Consider the following 18,444-nt stretch of genomic DNA (forward strand, 5'->3'; position numbering starts at 1 on the left):
GACCGTACTGATCAGACTCTGGCTCCAAAGTCGCAAAATGACGCCGCCAGTATCCCCGGAAAAATAGCATCAGTTTGGCCAATGAGAGGAAGTGGAGACGTGTAGTCCATATTTATATACAGTCTATGCTCTGAACTGAGACTTGAATGTCTGCAACAAATATGCTGACAGCAAAGTTGGAATGATGGTTTGAAGGCGGCCTTTTACAAATGTCTGCTGAAACCTGCTGATATCTTCCAGAATAACTGATGCAATGGTCACACTAGAAACTTTCCATTAGGACTCCTGTAACTTGAGTGTGTGTTGATTTGTATTTGTGAGTGTGTGAGTGTGGGTGTGTGTCCTGGCTGCATTCAGAGCCAACAGTCCATGCCATTACCCATTCTGTCAATATATGGATATTTCCACAGACTCTACTCAGCATCTGCAGGAGTCCCATGACCCTGCAGGCTTTTTCGACACAGGGTTACATCACAGCAACTAGAAATAGCTCTTAGACAGCAGTTACTGGTCAGTGAGTTAAACTCTGCTCACTGTACAAAACACGCCTTTAATAAAATGACCTTATTTTCTGAAATTGCCAAAAAAATCCCCATTGAGAAGGTTTTGTGAGCAGACCAGTGCAGCGTTTGCAGAGTTAAACCTCTAAAGTCCCACTGAAGCATCGTCCTCCCTCCGTCTCTCCTGCCCTCTGACACCTGCTTGCACTCAAACCGGCAGATGACAGGGACGCCTCTCGGGGGCTTTTAGGGGCCACGTGCCGTGCTGCTCTGACCCCATTTCCCCTGGGGAGGCCCTAACCCCATCTCCAGCTCTTCCCCTGACTACATTAAGCTCCACTCAGAAGTCATCACCCTGCCTTGTTTAACATTAAATCAGAAGCGGAGTCCAGACGGTGGCGTTTCGCCTCATAGAAACACGCCAGCTGTTACCCACATGTGTTTGTGTCTCACTTCTACATCTATCTATTTATTCACCACAAAGGTACAACTTTAAAGTTTTTCAGCATCTGGCATATTTTATTGCAGGATTTCATTTCACTTCACGTCCAAGCGTCACAACAGGGACATGTCTTTAAATTCTGTCAGACAAATCTTGCACATACTTTCCTTTCTTAACAAGCTTCTCTTGAGAGATTACTGGGACAGTGTCATGGCCTGCATGTAGGAAGAAGTGAAGCTTATCCTGTTGTCATCGTCACTGTCATTCTCTCTGCGTGAGTGTTGTGTTTGAAAGAAAGAATATCTACTCTACTGAGTGAAAGCTGCTGTGGATTTTATCAAATAACTTGTATATTCCAGACTGAATATGCACCGATGCAAAATCTTCTGAGAGAATTCCATTTAAATTCACTTTTATTTATATAGAAACAGATTTTTATGCTGTGTTTGCAAACAGTCTTGCCTCAGTGAAGCATGTATAATGTGAAAAGTAAAGAACCTAGCACGGAACCTTGTGGAACTCCATGATTAACTTTTGTATAAGTGGAAGACTCACTGATGACATCTACCTGTCCGATAGATGAGATTCAAACCAGTCCAGTGCAGTTCCTTTAACCCCCAATAACACATTCCAACCCCCCAATATCTAGTACCCTGAGGTTGTACAGTGTCAGAGCCACTGAAAACAACAAAGATCCAAGAATACATGAGGAAGATTGCCACCTCTGATGAAAGACACCGAACAAACCCCTGCACACTATGTACCACTGTGTACAGGAACATCTGTGCAGAGTGTGGACTGGAAGGACCAAAGTTAAAATGAGAGACACCTTAGATAGTTAGAAGAGAATGAGCCAAGGAGCCCAGATCCTGCAGGACTTCTACATAGAGATAGAGAGATTGAAACTGGTGATGGCTAACCAACCGGACAAACAGCAAAAGAGGGCAGTACTGGTAGATGTAGAAATCCACAGTGATGGCAACATCAGGAAGAAGGAACATGAAGGAGCTGAAGGACTGAAAGAGGAACTAGAAATGTAGATGTAGAAGCTGAAGGCAACAGTGGTGATAGGAACACTTGGGGCAGTTTCTCCCAAACTGGGAGAGTGGATCTGTCTTTCCGTCTTCTTCTACATTTAATTCAGCAATCAAAGCTTCTATTTAACGGAGGAAGTCGGTGGGTTTGTCCCCGCTACGTCTTCAAGAAACCCGACAGTTCCCCTTATTTCAGCTTGCTTTTTGGGATCTACCACTCACTCACTCACTCACACTGAGACAAATACAAGAGGCCTCTGTCTGCACGAGCCAATCAAAAAAAGAAACCCCCACAGGCGACACAGAGACTCACAGTGACGGCACAGATGTGACACATCTGCGTCACAGTCCTCCGTGTGTCCACGTCTGAGTTGGTCACATTTAGAGATACTGTCTGAGAACTATTCTTCAACTCAAATACAGGGTTAACTGTCCCTTCTTTGTCCTTTAATATCATATGTTCTTGTTCCTTTTCTGTCTCATAATACCCTTTATGTCAGAGAGCAGTAGCATCCTGATTCTTTTAGATGACACAAGCGTAGCATCACTGTGTGTTGTTGCAGAGCAGCAGTCAGATAATTAACGCCATTATCGACCAGCTTCTACCTGATGGGAGCACACCATCGCTGATGGCCAGGTTTGGGAATGATCAATAGTCACTGACTTCAACAATCAATACCAGTATTTCAAGTTCAACTTTTGACATCTGCAGCGATGCTAATGAGTCAGTAAGGCTTCCAGACTGGTATCGACGAGATGCTGACGTGCCAGTGAGTTAGTCAGTACACCAGTAGCCTGAGGGCTCGATGATCACACGGCCGGATCAGATCAGATCAGATCAGATCAGATCAGAGAGGATGTGTTGACGTCATCTTTCTGCTTGAATAAAATATAAGGGCAACGGAGTCTGGTTTGTGACGAGAGGAAACTGACAACCAAGCAAACAAATCCACTAACAATTTGTGCTTCATTTTCAGGCTAACCTCTGTTCTGCTAATTTAGCTTTTAGCAGCTGGACAACTGTTAATTTGGATAGAATTTAACTAATACGCTGTAACGTTTGAAGACTCTTAGCAAAGCTGTGCAATGTATATATACACCGATCAGGCTTAATATTATGACCACCTTCCTCAGAGAATAGACATGGGCCTTCTGAGGGTGTCCTGTGGTGTCTGATCACCAGAATGTTGTTAGTGGGGGGGCCTTTGAGGGGAGGGGCCTCTGAGGATCATCCCACAGATACTTGATCAGTTTGGGATCTAGTGAATTTGGAGGCCAGGTCAACACCTTGTGCTGTTCTTCATGTTTTTTTTTTTTTAGTTGTTCCTAAAGTGTTTTTGTGTGTGTGCCTGTGTCAGGCTGCATCCTGCTGGGGATGGCTGCTGCCATCAAGGAGTGTCATTGCTATGGGGTGGGGGTGCCTGGTCTGGTCTAGGTGGGTGCTACATGTCTAAGTAACATCCACACCAATGAATGCCAGGTCCAGAAGTTTCCCTAAACTGTCACAAGATGGACGATGTTATTTACGTCTCCTGTCAGTGGTCATAATGTTGTGGCTGATTGGTCTATGTGTACTCTAATAATGTGTTGCTGAATATTATTAACAATAAAGATGATCTGTCTCCTCTTGTCTCTTTTCCTCTTTGATGATCGTCATCACATACATCCACTGATCTCTTTGACCACATTCATCAATCCTCAGTCTCCCGTCTTTAAAGTGAATTACAAATTGGTTGTGCTAATACTTAAAACTTAATGTCCCCATATGAGGACGCAGAGTCTCAGGAAGACAGTACTTAAACCTTTTACTTGATATATGGACAGAAGACTGTATCATCAAGTTTCTGGACTTCAGACAGCCTCATGAAGATTCTAGCGACACACGGCTGTCCTTTGATTCGTGGAAAACAAAACAGTTTTTTATATTTAGTAAAGTTTTAGTGAAGTCAGGGAACACAGATAGTTTTGTTTGCCATCGCCACCTAGTTGTTATTAGAGGAACTGCACCTAATTCACACTAACTAGTCACAAGCTACTAAGTCTTTGGCATCACGTGATGTGTTCTCTATGGTCTGAGAACTGTGTTGACAATGTGGCTGTAGATTCAGTCTGTATGTGAACAAATAAGACGTAATATAAAAAGTAGATATAGCGACCAATATATTTAATATTCACATCACAAAGTGAACTAAATTAAGTTGTCTCCAGCCAGTCAGCAGCCCAGCCCTGCATTCTCTGCTACTACTACTAATACTGTAGCTTGTTGCCAAGCAATCAGGGGTCAAAGGTCCCAAGAAGAGCCAGACACTTCTCATTCCTGTCTGCAGCCGGTTGCTGGGGAGGTGGGGGTGGGGGGGTGGGGGGGCACTGTTTGATTATTCAATGACAAACGATGATTCACACACTCTGTGCTCCGGCATCCAGGCCTGGTAAGGGTTTTTTGTTTGGTTTTGTTTTGTTTTGACAGACATGTGCTCATGAATACTTTAAAATATCGTCACCACTCACCTTGTGTGTGTTTGGTTTGATGCAGCGGATAAAATACGGGTTGGATGTGCTGAGTGTGGCCATCAGGGAGTGCAAAGAATCCTGCAACAGGACGAGATGCTGGTTAGCGACAGTATCACTGTGTCACAGCATGGGTACTACTGCAACCTCTGAGGCACTAATACTACTTTTACTGCTATTAAAAGTATCTCTACTACTGCAACTACTGTAATACTTAATAACACTGCCCCTCTGACACTGGCCTTATTACTTTAACACATGCTTCTAGTGTTCCTACTATCGCTCCTGTTACGAGATGCAAGAAGTGTTTTGCTTTGTTAAGCACACCACCAACTGCTACACACCACTTCTTACAATTACAAGCGTCCCTCTACACTTCCAAATGTAGACTGATCACTCAAATACATTCTTGGACACTTGTGATCTGATCGTCCAGGACAGATGTTAAATAAAGGTCTGAGTGGGGCCTGTGTAGCTATTCTCATAAAGCTGAGCAGGCCGTGTTGTGTTTGTTTGCGACTTACCTTAAACTGGGAGCTGACCGTGGGCCTCCTGTGCTTGATGGTGCTCCTCAGAGTGTCCTGCTTGTTTCGGCTCAATACGTGCTCAAACAAATCGTAGACAAAGTCCAACCTGAGAGACAGACAGGAAGGAGGAGCAGAAATAATCTGCGGTGTGAGCATTAAACCTCTGCAAAGTGGAGCTCTGATTAAACAGAGTGCAAACTATGAGTCGTTGTACTTTCTTTTCTGTTGTTTGCAGCATTTGATCCCAAACCACTAAATAATAATAATATTAATACTAATAATAATAATACAAAGAGGCTCTCCGTCACCTGCTCTCTCTCAGCATGTTGAGGACGTCGTCTCTGAACGTGTCCCTGTTCTTCTCCAGCATGCCCCTCACGTCGTACACCACCTGCAACCGGCCACAAGGGTGCGTCAGAGACAAAGGGAACGCTGAGCAGCTCCTCAGCAAAATAAAAAGAACTACACAGACGTGATGGTCTCACCTCTCCTGCGTAGTGCTTGACTCCAAAGTAGTGCACGGCAACGCGCGGCTTCACATAAAATGAGTTTTTCTGCAGCAGAAGAAAGAGAGAGGAAGATTTTACTTTTGTCTCAGCTGGTTCCTGAGGTCAGAGATGGTCGGAAAGTCAAAATCGGTGTCCAGTTCATCTCCTGATGTTGTTCCACAACGTCGTGCCCAACATTTCTACACATCTCTCTACACTCTAAATCATGAAAAATACCCCTGAGATGTACATTTCTTTATTAAGTATATCTATGAGTCTGTCATGTGTATTATGTATTTATATTTTTGTCATTTTATTGGGTCGACATTGATGCTTCTGCTGGATTAGACGTATGTGGCTCTGGTGGCTGCAGAGAGTGAGAGGAGACTTTATGAATTGTTCTAAGTGAATTTCTTTCTTTAGTAATGACATTCATCTCTCTATATGAGATACCTGTCTATGATGCTACGTCCTGTTTTATTGTTTGTCCGTATGATGTTGATGGTTTCTACAGCAGTGGAGTCATAAAAATCGTATTAAGAGGTGTTTTAATGAGGTTGGAATTGAAGGCCCAGGTGGAAAATGCACGGCCCAGATGTATAAGCATCTCGACAGAATTGTTTCATAGACTCACTGAGTGCTGGCTGTGGAGTTTTTCCAGTAAGGTGCCATCAGTGGCTTTGGGGAAGTGACTCTCCTCGTTCATCAGTGCCAGGAGACCTAGTTTCTATGGAAACAAAAGATAATTGCTGCCGTTATCATCAGGACCATGATGGATATCACCGTCTTAAACGTTCTTTCAGTCATCAACACGCCTGCTCCACTCTGATCTCTTATTGCTTCATCATCAGCTTCATCAACACGCAGTGACTTTCTGACGCGTACCTTCTCGATCAAATCCAGACACTCGCCGTTATCCATCCAGTTGATGTCGACCCAGACGAGGCCTTCTCTGCAGAAGGAAAAAAAAAAACAACATTTATAAGATCACACGGACAACGAGCGGCTGTTCATCACGACAGATTCACTGACAACCATGAAAATGAAAGACGACAGCGACAGAACCAAACCAAAGCCTCCATCCACATACTTGTTGTATTCAAGTTGCTCCAGGGAGAAGATGTGCTTGTTGAAATATTCCTGAAGCTTCTCGTTTGCATAGTTAATGTTGAACTGCTCAAAGCGGTTGACCTGTGGGGAACAAGGCAACAAAACAATTTAAATATAATTAAAATACATAAGAGAGAGGAAGCATAGGGTCAAAGTGGTGGGTGTGACTGAGCATCCTTGTCTGAGGGACGTTAATTTAACTTTATTTAGCCCTGAGAGAGTCTTACATTCAAACAAAGGGTCACAAACAAATGAGTTTCTAGCCCGGTTTGGTTTTGTCTTCTGGTTGAAACACACCTCAAAGTTCTCAAATCCAAAGATGTCCAGGATGCTGATGGACTTGAAGTCCTCTCGGCCCCTGATGCGGTTGTTGAGTTTGCGGATGATCCAGTTGAAACACTGGGAATAAAGTGCCATGGCCATGGAGTCCCGGGAGTCCACCGCCTGCACGGGATCAGCAGAAGACAGTGAATCATTAGAGCAGAGCTGATAGAGAATGAATCAAAAGTACGCAGCACAGCGAGAGCTTAAAGTCCTCTCCTACGTGGTTTTGTGTAGGAGCAAAGGAAGACAGTGTTTTATTATATTTTATGGACGTATATTGCACAGTACCAGTGTCAAATATCCATCAGACATTGAAATCGCTTCTTTCTTTTTGTTTTCTAAAGTCACAAAATAACACAGATTGATGCATTAGAAAAGCAATGGCCGTCACTAGTCTTTTAGTTTACGTTGGTGATGTGGAATGCACAAACAGCCATCAGGCTCCTTGATCTGAACCCAGTTACCTCCAGGCTGAGGAAACGGTCCAGGGCCCCTGCAGGTTTTCAGAGGCCTCGGTCCCCGGGGGAACAGAAACAACGAGAAGCGGAGAATAGGCGGAAAGCTCAAACAATGTTTGGGCTGTGGGCGTGTTTTTGTTCTGCCCGCAACCTGAATCTTCCCAGAGCCAGAATTAGACCGAGCGTTTTCTGTGTTTGTTAAAGGCGGCTAGGAATGTGTGAGAGACGGAGGGAGAGATGCATTATGGGAAGTGATTTTAAGCGCATAGTTAAAATCCTTTGAAGCCAGACATATGATATAATAAAGCTGAGAGGACATTTAAACTAAATCTATAAATAAAGAAATGATTTCTGAATAGGATTTTTGTTTTGGACGACCATTTTATTTTCCTTTTGGATGGAAAAAGGCTCAGGTGAGGATGGACTGAAAAACTAATGTTTGTGTCTCTGAGCTTCTTCAGCTTTGAGGCGAGGGGCCTCTGTGGATCATCTCACAGATACTTGATCAGTTCGGGATCTAGTGAATTTGGAGGCCAGGTCAACACCTTGTGCTGTTCTTCATGTTTTTTTTTTTTTTAGTTGTTCCTAAAGTGTTTTTGTGTGTGTGTCTGTGTCAGGCTGCATCCTGCTGCTGGTCTGGTATATATATACTGTAGAATAATAGAACAAGCATGGCTGACCTGCTCAACAGTCAGCGGTGTGGAGATCTCCTCGCCCCTGAGGATCATGGACCGGTGCGTCAACACCTCCGCCAGCTGATCCGAGTTCAGGCCCAGGAGCTCGGACGTCCGGGTGAGAGCTGAAGAGGGAAGGGACCATGTCAGAGAGAGGAGTAGAGCGGGACATGTCATTTTAAAACACACACACAGAAGCTCCAGCCAGAAGGACGTTCGTATTGTTCCGTCTTTAATCCTAATCCAAGCCGATCACGACGGAAGCTGTCGGCACCTTTTTGAGATCAACCAGAAAATTGATGCCGGCTCAGTCTGATGGTAGAGTAACACTGGAGGGCAAACTAGAGTCGTAACATCCTGAGAGGATGCTGGCGACAGATAACATCCTGAGCCGTGTTTGCTCTCTGCGCTGTCAGAGTTTTATTCTGAAGTCTTTAAACGCTGGAATGTGTCCTCAAATATTTTACTGGAAAACAGAGAAAGAAGCAGGCGGCGGCTTTATGTGCAAAGGTCATTGGCTGAAACACGCCACTCGTAGCGTCATCACATTCTTATTCATGTCTGGTAACACGTCAGGCTGGCTGGCGGCTACAAATAATCAAACTATGCTTTTGTTCCAATCAGGCGCCACAATGAACAAATAACTAACGCAAAGAGCAGAGGACAGCGTGAACTCTCTGACCTGACTTGGAGGAGACCTGCGCCCCGCCGGCCGTCATGAACTCGATGTTCCCCGCGTGGAGGATCCCGGCCAGGAGGCGCAGGATCTCACCGATGTTCTCCTCCGTGAACTGCATCGTCCGCATGGCATTCTGGGAAACGCACCGACAAGAAGAAAAAGAAGAAGAAGAAGTGGGTCAGGCTGGACGTTAACGCAAACCACAGCGGCTAGTTTTGTTTCTCTTGGGTCGAGATTCAAAGCCGCCGCTCGTCTCAGTCCATCGTGAGCAGCTGAGTTTTGTTTATTTAGTTCTTTTTTGTTTGACTTATTTGAAGGTTTGGTTTGACAGCAGGGATTTCACTTGAGTCTCAGGTATTTATGGTTATGAATAAAACACCAAACTGTGATTCGAGTAAGTATTTGTGGGAAAATGGCGTGCAGTGTACGAGCATAACGTTTTAAGCAAATCAAATGTTTTGGGAATAAATTACACGGAGAGCAATGTGTATTAAAAGTCATTTAAAGGCATTTTTTGTAACAATAATCATTGGTGCACGTTTATATTGGTGCAGTGCTGAGGTTTGGTAGAAGGAATATCTGGTAACGTGTTTTAAAATGTTCCTGTTGCTCCTCAGATTAAAACCAGAGAATTAAAAACGAATCCCTGGAGTAGATGGTGTTGAAAAAGCTTTAATCAGTGAATGTAATGAGTTTCTGCCTCCTACCAGAACATCCTGAAAAGTGCCCTTGTCGTTGATTGTCTTGTCGGGGAGGCAGCTGGACTGTCTCAGGTAGTGATAGCTGTCGGGATGCGTCAACCCGAACGCCTCTGCAGACAAAAACACAAACATATTACACGTCGGACTCATTTTAAAAGCTGAGGTTCTGCTCTTTCTGTGCAGAGATGAGGTTTTATTGTTGACTGCAGTCCTGTTATTATTGCTGTATAAGTATGGACAGTGGAACAGCTCCTCTAAAGTGAAGCAAGAGCAAGCAGAGCTCCCCCTGGTGGCTGGCTGCAGTATAGTATCCCCCCAGTATGTCCATATTTATATACAGTCTATGCTACATGGTCATTGGACTTGACAAGCTGGGACTGTAACAGGGTTATAAAAACGTTTATAATTCCTTCACCTCTCTGCTGGCTGTTGGTTCCTGCTAATATGGCGTAGAAAATGTGGTAGTTTCTCTCCCCTGGGTTCTGACGGACCACTCGGTTCTGCAGAGGAAGGTGCACATATTCACATCCAGGTAATATTTTATTTCCACAATTAAAAATATGTATGACTGGAATCCACACATCTTAAGCCACCATTCAGGGAGCAGGTTTAAAGAGTCATGAAACCAGAACACAATTAAAGATTTGATTGGAGGAAGAACGCTCACCTTTTCTAAGAGGTCTGTGGTCAGAAGGAGTCTCAGTCAAGGCACCAAACATTAGGACGGGACCACAAAACCACATTATTCTACAGAACGACTCAAGCTACGATTGCAAAGCTGAAAATAAACAACTAAAACTAGTCATCTAACCTGCTGGTCTCTGAAGAATAGCTGATCAACGATATGTACTCATTTACGTCCTCATGCTCCTCATGAAGGACTTGTGCACCCTCTACAGCCTTGCTAGCCTCCCTCCTGTCCACTAAGCCTAATCTGAGTGGGTTTAAAAGGATACAGTCGACGATCCGGCCCCCCTGGATGTTGCCCTTCTGGCTGAAATGCAGCTGGACAAACTTCCCAAAGCGGCTGGAGTTGTTGTTGTAGACCGTCTTGGCGTTTCCAAAGGCCTCCATGATGGGGCTGACGGGAGCAAAGGAGGAGGAGCCGTGAGAAAATGAACCAGGCTGGGATCTCCATCTTTAGATGGTTCGAACTGAACGAGTCACTCACCTGCTCTCCAGCAGCGCCTCCTCCACGTGGGACGTCTTGTCTCTGGACGACAGCTCCAGGGAGTGCTGGCTCATGGCCGACAGGAACTTCAGGATCAGCTTGGTGCTTTCAGTTTTACCGGCTCCACTCTCTCCACTGGGGGGAAGAAGAGATGAGACTATTAGAGTCATTTTGGTATGGAAACATGTATTAATAAAGTTATTTTATATGTTGTTTCCTGAACACCCTGATGAAGGCCACGACCTGAAACATGTCGGTCTAATAAAGTTGTTCTTGGCTTTTACATCTTTCATTTCCTTCTCCTAGCACCTTGCTAGAAGGCGAAGTCCGCCAATGATACGTACACTAATAGTAACAGAGGCACATACGTCTGAGTAGAAGCTGCAAAAGTACTGACTTAAGTTTGTGACCGTTTCTGAAGCGATGATCCGTTCACAAACTCTCAGACGCTGTCCCATCAGGACGTCTAACAGGAGACAGCGAGTCCATTAGAATAAATGGCTAACTGGCTCAGATGTGAAGCAGCCGTCAACCACCGGACGCTGTTTTCAACACATGCAGCTGCCCAACCACTAGATGGCGCACTGGACAACTACAGTAAGAGTGAAATCCAGGAAAAAGCCTCCTGAACTCACATGAGAATTAATAAGAGGTGAAAATTATGGTGAAAAAAAGTACAGCAAGGCCAGGCAGGTGCAGTGAAAGGCTGAATGTGGTTAATAAACATGTTCACAGTCTTACTGAACAGGTTTCTGATTATCAGGAAACTACATCTTGACGTCACAAGCAAATATCCTGGACAAAGATCTGCCGAAATACAAATATGACTTTGGGTGATAGTGTAGAGCCTTGAAAGGTTCAGCTCAAAGATGCACTTATAACCACTAATAATAATGTGAATTATGAAAGTGCACAGGTCACAGATCAGGTTAGTTCTGTAAAACAACATCCATATAATCACCCCGACGCCCCTCGATAGTTACACAGAGAGATTACATTAAAACACTGTATGAGTTTATTTTAGTCCTTAAAGGGAGAGACGCCAAAATAAAAGTCTGGCAGTCCGATCCACAATCACTGGTGTCCTGGAGTCCATTAAACGCAACACATAAACTCAAAAAAAGAAAGATTATTAATTAACATAATAAATATACAGGATTATTTTATTTTATTTTATTTTATTTTATGTTCCACTACTAATAAAAGTTTTCTCATTAAAAATGTTTATATCAATGAATCTGCGGGTCATTAAACGCAACGCAATAACTAACAAGAAGAAAAACTTTAAGGTACGTAATGAACGGAGATATTTCTTCCACTGCAGTGACAGATAACAGTCAGTCAACACCGACGCACCTCCCCGTGACATTTAACATGAACCTGGCAACCCACAGCCCCACAGTGTGACGTTCAGGCGGACTGCGTTAACTATTAACTTTTGAATCTGACCACCATTGTCCTGGTGGCCAAAAAGACACGTCATTCAACACCAACTGCTGAGGTGATGGTCACCATGGAAACACGTTTGAGAAGATACTGCTGGCGGATAAAAGCTCATTTGAGCTTCATTTGAAAAGCCAGTGAGATCTGGCAACGGGAAGCATTCCTACTTTTTTCTCACGTTTTATTTGGTTTCTTGCAGATTATATAGTTTACTTCTTATGAGAATGTGAGTCTGCACGCTACTGGATAGTCCTCCAACCAATCAGAGCAACAGAGATCAAGGCGTTCTACACAAATGCCTCAATCGCTGTTTACTGTTCGTCCTTTAAAGTTATTTCCCGGTCTAAACATCCCGTAATGGCAGACATCTTGTTGTCAACAAATTCAACTCCATGGCACTCAGACGACTGTCTTCTGTCCATCCCCGCATTAAGCCCCGCCCCCAAACAATCTTTGCAGGAGCAGAATCAGTTCCCAATGGAGAGACTCCAGAAAGACTTTCCATGTAGACGGTGGAAGCTGATTAACAGCTCACCTTATTTCCACCAATATCTTGATAACCTGATCTAGAACCGTGAAACAAAAGGAAACCAAGACACGACTAACATATTCTCTCCTGTTCGAGCTGACTGAATTGAAGGAAGGAAACATCACAATGTGCTTTCTAGCGTGTGTGTTTGAAAATCCTTCATAATTTCACCTCAAAGGCTTTTTTCTCAGAGCTGCTTTCATGTCTGTGAACATTTCAGGACAACAGGTGTGATTTCCTTCAGGAACAAACCTCTTCATTTGGATAATAGCTGGGTGGCTCCCCCATACACTGATCACTGCAAAACTGGACCAATGAAGCAGAAGCAAAGTGTGACTGAAGGATTGTTTGTTGCGGCCGGAAGATATTCAAGACGCTTTTCCGGAAACACAGAAGTGTTTTTGTGCGTTTCCAGTTCGCATGCGGTGAAAGGGCATGAATGAACAATAAAGAGGACGCCAACGACGTCAGCAGCGAAACCGAGAAACGCTGAAATGTATTCATGAAGTCAAAAAACGAATCTCCATGTAAACCTGCGTAGTTGTTGTGGCATTAAAACTCAGTCTCATTTGGATTTAAAGGTTAAATTTAGTCAATTGACGCTTTAGTGGAGTGGCTTACAAATGAACAAACTGTACTAATATAAGATTTGTAGTTTTCTGTGCTTTTTAAACTGTTGAATGCATCAAAATGAAAGATCCAGAAGATGTGGGTTTAAGAACAAGGTTTAAGATCTGAAGAAGCAAACAGGAGACATGAGAACTGAACCAATCCTGACCCCCCAATCCAGACACGGAAATACTGCAGCGTCTTGAAAATAGATTAGAGGTTTTATATATTGAATGTGCACATTACTCTGGAGAGAAGGAGGCGGTGGGGAACATGTGGATGGACTACGTTAGAAAATATGGGGTGGGGGTGCCTGGTCTGCTCTAGGTGGGTGCTACATTTCTAAGTAACATCCACACCAATGAATGCCAGGTCTAAACGTTTCCCAGCAGAACACTGAACTGTCACAAGATGGTTGATGTTATTCACTTCTCCTCTCAGTGGTCATAATGTTGTGACTGATTGGTGAATATGTTGTTAAACTGAGAAAGAAAGACTTGTAACTGAATTTGTGGATGCTGCAGAGGGTTTGTGTTGGGGGTCAGGACCAGCTCCCGCGTAGACATGAAGGCCTCGATCTAAACTAACAAAACATTCTCATTTTCTAAATCTTTGGCCTTTAAGCTAAGTTGCATTGACCAGTCGTTCCTGATATCTTCATCATTTTTCTTCTGGACAGCCCCTCTGCAGAGTTTTCTAAATAAAGCTGGACTCTAGCGTTAAAGGGTCGTATCCCTGGAGTCAGCGGCACATTCCTGATGGACAGAGAACAGGACGGCGGATAATGTAAACTCCAGGGGTGTCTGGTTGGAGCCTGAGACGTGACCACGCAACACATGTGGACAGATGTTATGACAGGACGGACTGTGAGCAGCCATTCACGGTTCAGGTCATCACCCTCTTTGAAAAAGTTTTTTTTTAAAACGTCAACATGTCACTGTCTGATTAATTACGGCAGCTAACTATTAAATACGACCAAGAACCTGGTAGTAACAGAGAGCAGCTTTTTTTTTTTAACATTTTTTTAAATTTCTCTAAATTGAGACCACATTTCCCATGAACCCTGTTGCTTCCTGGCTTCTACGTTTCATTGTTTTAATTATTTAACTGTTAAATAAATATCTTAAATATAAGAAATTACATTTGCTCATACACATATGGTTCAGTGTCAGCACTACATCAGCCTTCCAAGCAATAGTGTGTTGCTTTTACAGTATGTAGCACCCCCTAGTGGCAAAAACGTGAGAGGAGCTCCTTTAATGTTTGCATCCTGTAATGATACGTTCGTTTTGATTTTATGTTTTGTCACTAAATGTAAAATAAATTTGTGTACTTTTACTTGTATACATTAAAGTATTCTTAGCAGCTTATTTCCCAAATTTTCCAAATATGCTTCAAGCAATAGCTTGCAACAAACTTGCCAGTGATATGTTGCACATAGCACCACCTAGTGGCCAAAACATGGTAGAAGCAGCTTTAATAATTGCATCCTGTAATAAAACGCCACCTCAGCTTTTATTAGACCAACAAAGACACATTTTTGATTATTTGTTACTAAATAAAACTGTTTGTGTCTTAATGCTGCATTAATGTTCAACTATAGCAGTTAAATAAATTCTGATTTTTATTCTTGGTGGTGGTGGTGGGGAGGAGTGTCTGCAGAAACAGTAGATTTTAACACAACACAACCTCACCAGGGCCTGTGTCCAACCGTGGGTCAAACTTTGTTAAAGGGCTTGGTTCATACTTTAAAAGGCTTCATTTAAATAGTGTTGGCCAAATCTGAATGGGCCAACTTACTGGAGCTAGGACACACACACACACAGTTAAAGAGTTAAACAGCTCCCTGCCTTTGTACCAACGTCTGGCTCTCTACACGCCGCTGCCACCCAAGGTTAAAACCCTCCACATGCAGGAAGGAGGGAGTCTTCATCCGAGCGACTGAGCGTGTTGGATAAACTGCCTCCACGGCTCTGGACCTCACCCAGACCCTTTGTACAGAGGAGGCAAAGCTGCAGACTCGGTTAGTGCGAGAGGGTTTCTGAGAAAGGAGGAGGAAACTGAGACGACTGCGGGTTATTTAATCTGAGAACTTTTTCACCGGAGAACAGTGAAAGGATCTCACCAAACACAAAAACAATTCAAGAAGATTACTATCGAATTACTTGTCAAGATGGACTACAAAACACGTCTAAAGATTCAAACTTAAAAATGAGACGTCTCGTCATTGCTTCCTAATTTTTCAGAGGCTCTGCAACATTTTATTTGCAACACAAAGTCCAGTGAGGCTCAGCTATAAGATGGTAGGAAGTGTGCATGTCTGAGTGACAAAGGTGTGCAGGTTATTGCGTGTTTAATCACAGGGATAAAGCATGATCTCTTTTATAATAATTCGGGAAAAGGCTAGTTCCTTTAACCATGAAGTTGTGCAGGACAGATCTGTAATTTAATACTAAAAATTAAACAAAACGTCAGTTTCGTTGTCAGGATATATCTTAGACTCATAAATCTTAAATCTTAGACTCGTCCTTAATAAGCAACCTTACAGAGGATGAACTCTTTTTAGATTTAGGTAACAACCATAGACTGTATATAAATATGGACACCACATCTCCACTTCCTCTCATTGGCCAAACTGACGCTATTTTCCCGGGGATACGGGCGGCGCCATCTTGCAAGTTTGGAGCCAGAGTCTGATCAGTACGGTCTGAGAGTGGCGCCATGCAGAGCCGTGATATCGATGCCCCGCCTACATTTTCCTCCAGACTCAATCGCGTTTTCGTTTAATTAATACTACGTTATGTATTTGAGGTATTTGTTAGTGTTTTAGTGTGTTTAGTGTTTTGTTCTGCCCAAGTCCCGCCCACTAATATGGAGTGGGTGGAGCTTATGACATACACTGCAGCCAGCCACCAGGGGGAGCTCTACTTGCTTTGGTTTCACGTTTGAGGAGCTGTTATACTGTCTGTGGTAACAAAACAGCACTTGGCTCCAGCTAAGCCTCTGACCGACGGCACAACTCAAACAGACAGCTGTTTTTTGTATGAGTCCAGAGACCAGGAGCCACCTGATTAAATTCAAGGGCCTTCCCTTTGCTCACAAAGACCTCCATAACAAGCCCCCCCTCCATCCATCCAGGACTAAGCATGAGACCCGGGATCAACAAACGCTCATCTTTCTGGAAATGCTTTCAAAGTAAATGTAATGTCACATCTCTGGACAATCCACTGTCATTATTTCCCAGTGATAATGCCAGCTCATATTGATGCAGCATATTCCATTACATTCACACCCTTTATCAGATGCACTGGTGCCATTACATGCGCTGCAGTTTCAGGCTGCAGCCTAAAATACGTTGTACAAGGGGATGTGTTTCAACTAAAACCAACAGATTTCACCTCCCATCGCGCCCTCTATGCTGTGATCTGTTGCTTCCTTCAGTCAGTCTAATTGGGAATCTGACTCCCGATTTAAAACGCAGCACATAAATCCTGTCAAATCCCCCGGAGAAAAACCTCTCAGGTATGTTTTTTTGCAAGCTGTGGCCGCAGGGCTCCATTGACCCCAGATGCCTGAGTAATTAACAAGACTGGAGACTATTGGGTTTGACCTCACTCCCACCTCTGGGGTCAGGAGGTCAGGAACAAGCCGCTCTGTCGGGGGTGATGTTGGTCGTGCAGAAACACAGACACAGCTCTGTGGTTTAATAAAATCGGAGGTGTTTTGGATTCAAAGAAAGGCGAGTTAAAAAACATCTGCCACCTTCTAGAAAACAGGTAGCAACAAACTGAGCTAAGTGTTCGAGTCTCGGTCGAGTGTTCATTGAACTGAAACACCTCTGCAGCAGACTTGCTGAGATTTTCTTTTTCTCCTGATTTAAATCCTAATTAACACATCTAAGATGACATTTACAATTTAAAACTTCCCGTCCAACACAAATTAAACTTTGGAGGAACATTTGAACGTCTGGCGAAAGCCATGTGATACAGCCACAGACTGTAGACAAAGTTAAAGAACCCTGTGTGGTTTGCTGAAGAGCGGTTCTGAAGCTCAGTGTGGTGTCTCTGGCCGCCGCCATCTTGGACGAGTGTGACTCCACCTACGTCCCAGCCAATTCAAAAAAATGATAAAACAGCTGGAGCTTGAGTAGAGCTGAGGCTAAAGACAGCTAGCAACCTGAGATAAGAGCATCCGCCTGCCTTAATTATGCATAACTTAAAACTTTGATATGATTTCAACTGGTGAGTTAGATATAATACAACTGGAGCCCACCTCTAGTGGTCAATAATAATTAATTTTACAGCCCCAGAGATGAATCAGATACAGCCCAGCTCCAGACTAAGAAAGCCCATTAGCCTGTCACAGCCACACTCAGTTTTTATCAGGAATCAGAGTCTGGTAACGTGTCATGGGGATTTCATTATGGGGCGTGTTTCAACCAATAAAAACTCTGCATGGAACTGGACAGTCCTCCAACCAATCAGAGACATTTTGTTGTGAACAAATTCAACTCCACATTTCTCAGATGACTACTGTTTATCTGCCGTCCGTCACCACATCAAGCCCCTCCCAAAGTGATTTGAGCAGAACCAGTTCCCAACGGAAAGACTCCAGACCAAACTTTCAGGCTAAAAGCTCATGTTTCAACTGAGACATTCGGATGTAGGTTTTTGCAAAATGAACGGATTTCCCAAAACCCAATCAGCAAACACTAACCCTATCATGGACACACAGAACAAACTCTATAAACATTTGTAAAGGTTGCACCAACTCCATGGGCATTAATGAGTTGCTCTAACAGTCTCCACTCTTCTGGGTTTCGATCTTTCAACCAGATGTTGAAATCCGGCTGCAGGGATGTACAAAGATTTAGCCGCCAGAGCGTCACTGGCGTCACAGTTGGCGTTCCAGTACATCCTGAAGTCGCTGGATGAGACTGAGGTCAGAGGTCTGGGCAAGCCAATGAAATTCCTCCGCAACAAACTGGGAAGACTGTTTCTTTAGGAAGTTTGTTCCCAGAGAATTATGTTGAAAGGGACAACCAGAAAACCATGAAACACAGGTCCATAATGAATAATAATAATAATAATAATAATAATAATAATAATAATAATAATAAAGGGAGGGCGTTAGGCAGTAACATCTGTGCATTAGAAGTCTGAATCTCCTGTTTATTGGTTTATTATCCAGCTGAGAACCTGCCACGGTGAAGGTCTGGAGGTGTTCCAGAGGGGTTCTTCGTTGGCG

The 18,444-nt window shown here is 43.6% G+C and overlaps 1 protein-coding gene across 1 annotated transcript in view; it reads right to left on the minus strand.

Annotated features, from left to right (window-relative positions):
* myo10 (myosin X) overlaps window positions 1-18,444 on the minus strand; it is a 107,927-nt gene that overhangs the window by 24,976 nt on the left and 64,507 nt on the right. Inside the window, exons 5-19 of the mRNA XM_084546468.1 lie at window positions 10,617-10,751; window positions 10,402-10,526; window positions 10,113-10,126; window positions 9,861-9,945; window positions 9,452-9,555; window positions 8,748-8,877; window positions 8,072-8,190; window positions 6,907-7,053; window positions 6,590-6,690; window positions 6,385-6,451; window positions 6,134-6,226; window positions 5,497-5,565; window positions 5,320-5,402; window positions 5,009-5,117; window positions 4,485-4,565 (exon numbers count right to left, since the gene is read on the minus strand). Of these exons, the coding sequence (XP_084402594.1) occupies window positions 4,485-4,565; window positions 5,009-5,117; window positions 5,320-5,402; window positions 5,497-5,565; window positions 6,134-6,226; window positions 6,385-6,451; window positions 6,590-6,690; window positions 6,907-7,053; window positions 8,072-8,190; window positions 8,748-8,877; window positions 9,452-9,555; window positions 9,861-9,945; window positions 10,113-10,126; window positions 10,402-10,526; window positions 10,617-10,751 (1,462 nt within the window). The remainder of the gene's footprint in view (window positions 1-4,484; window positions 4,566-5,008; window positions 5,118-5,319; window positions 5,403-5,496; window positions 5,566-6,133; window positions 6,227-6,384; window positions 6,452-6,589; window positions 6,691-6,906; window positions 7,054-8,071; window positions 8,191-8,747; window positions 8,878-9,451; window positions 9,556-9,860; window positions 9,946-10,112; window positions 10,127-10,401; window positions 10,527-10,616; window positions 10,752-18,444) is intronic.

The sequence above is a fragment of the Chelon labrosus genome (genome assembly GCF_963514085.1).
Source record: "Chelon labrosus genome assembly, chromosome: 6".
In the NCBI taxonomy this organism is placed as follows: Eukaryota; Metazoa; Chordata; class Actinopteri; order Mugiliformes; family Mugilidae; genus Chelon; species Chelon labrosus.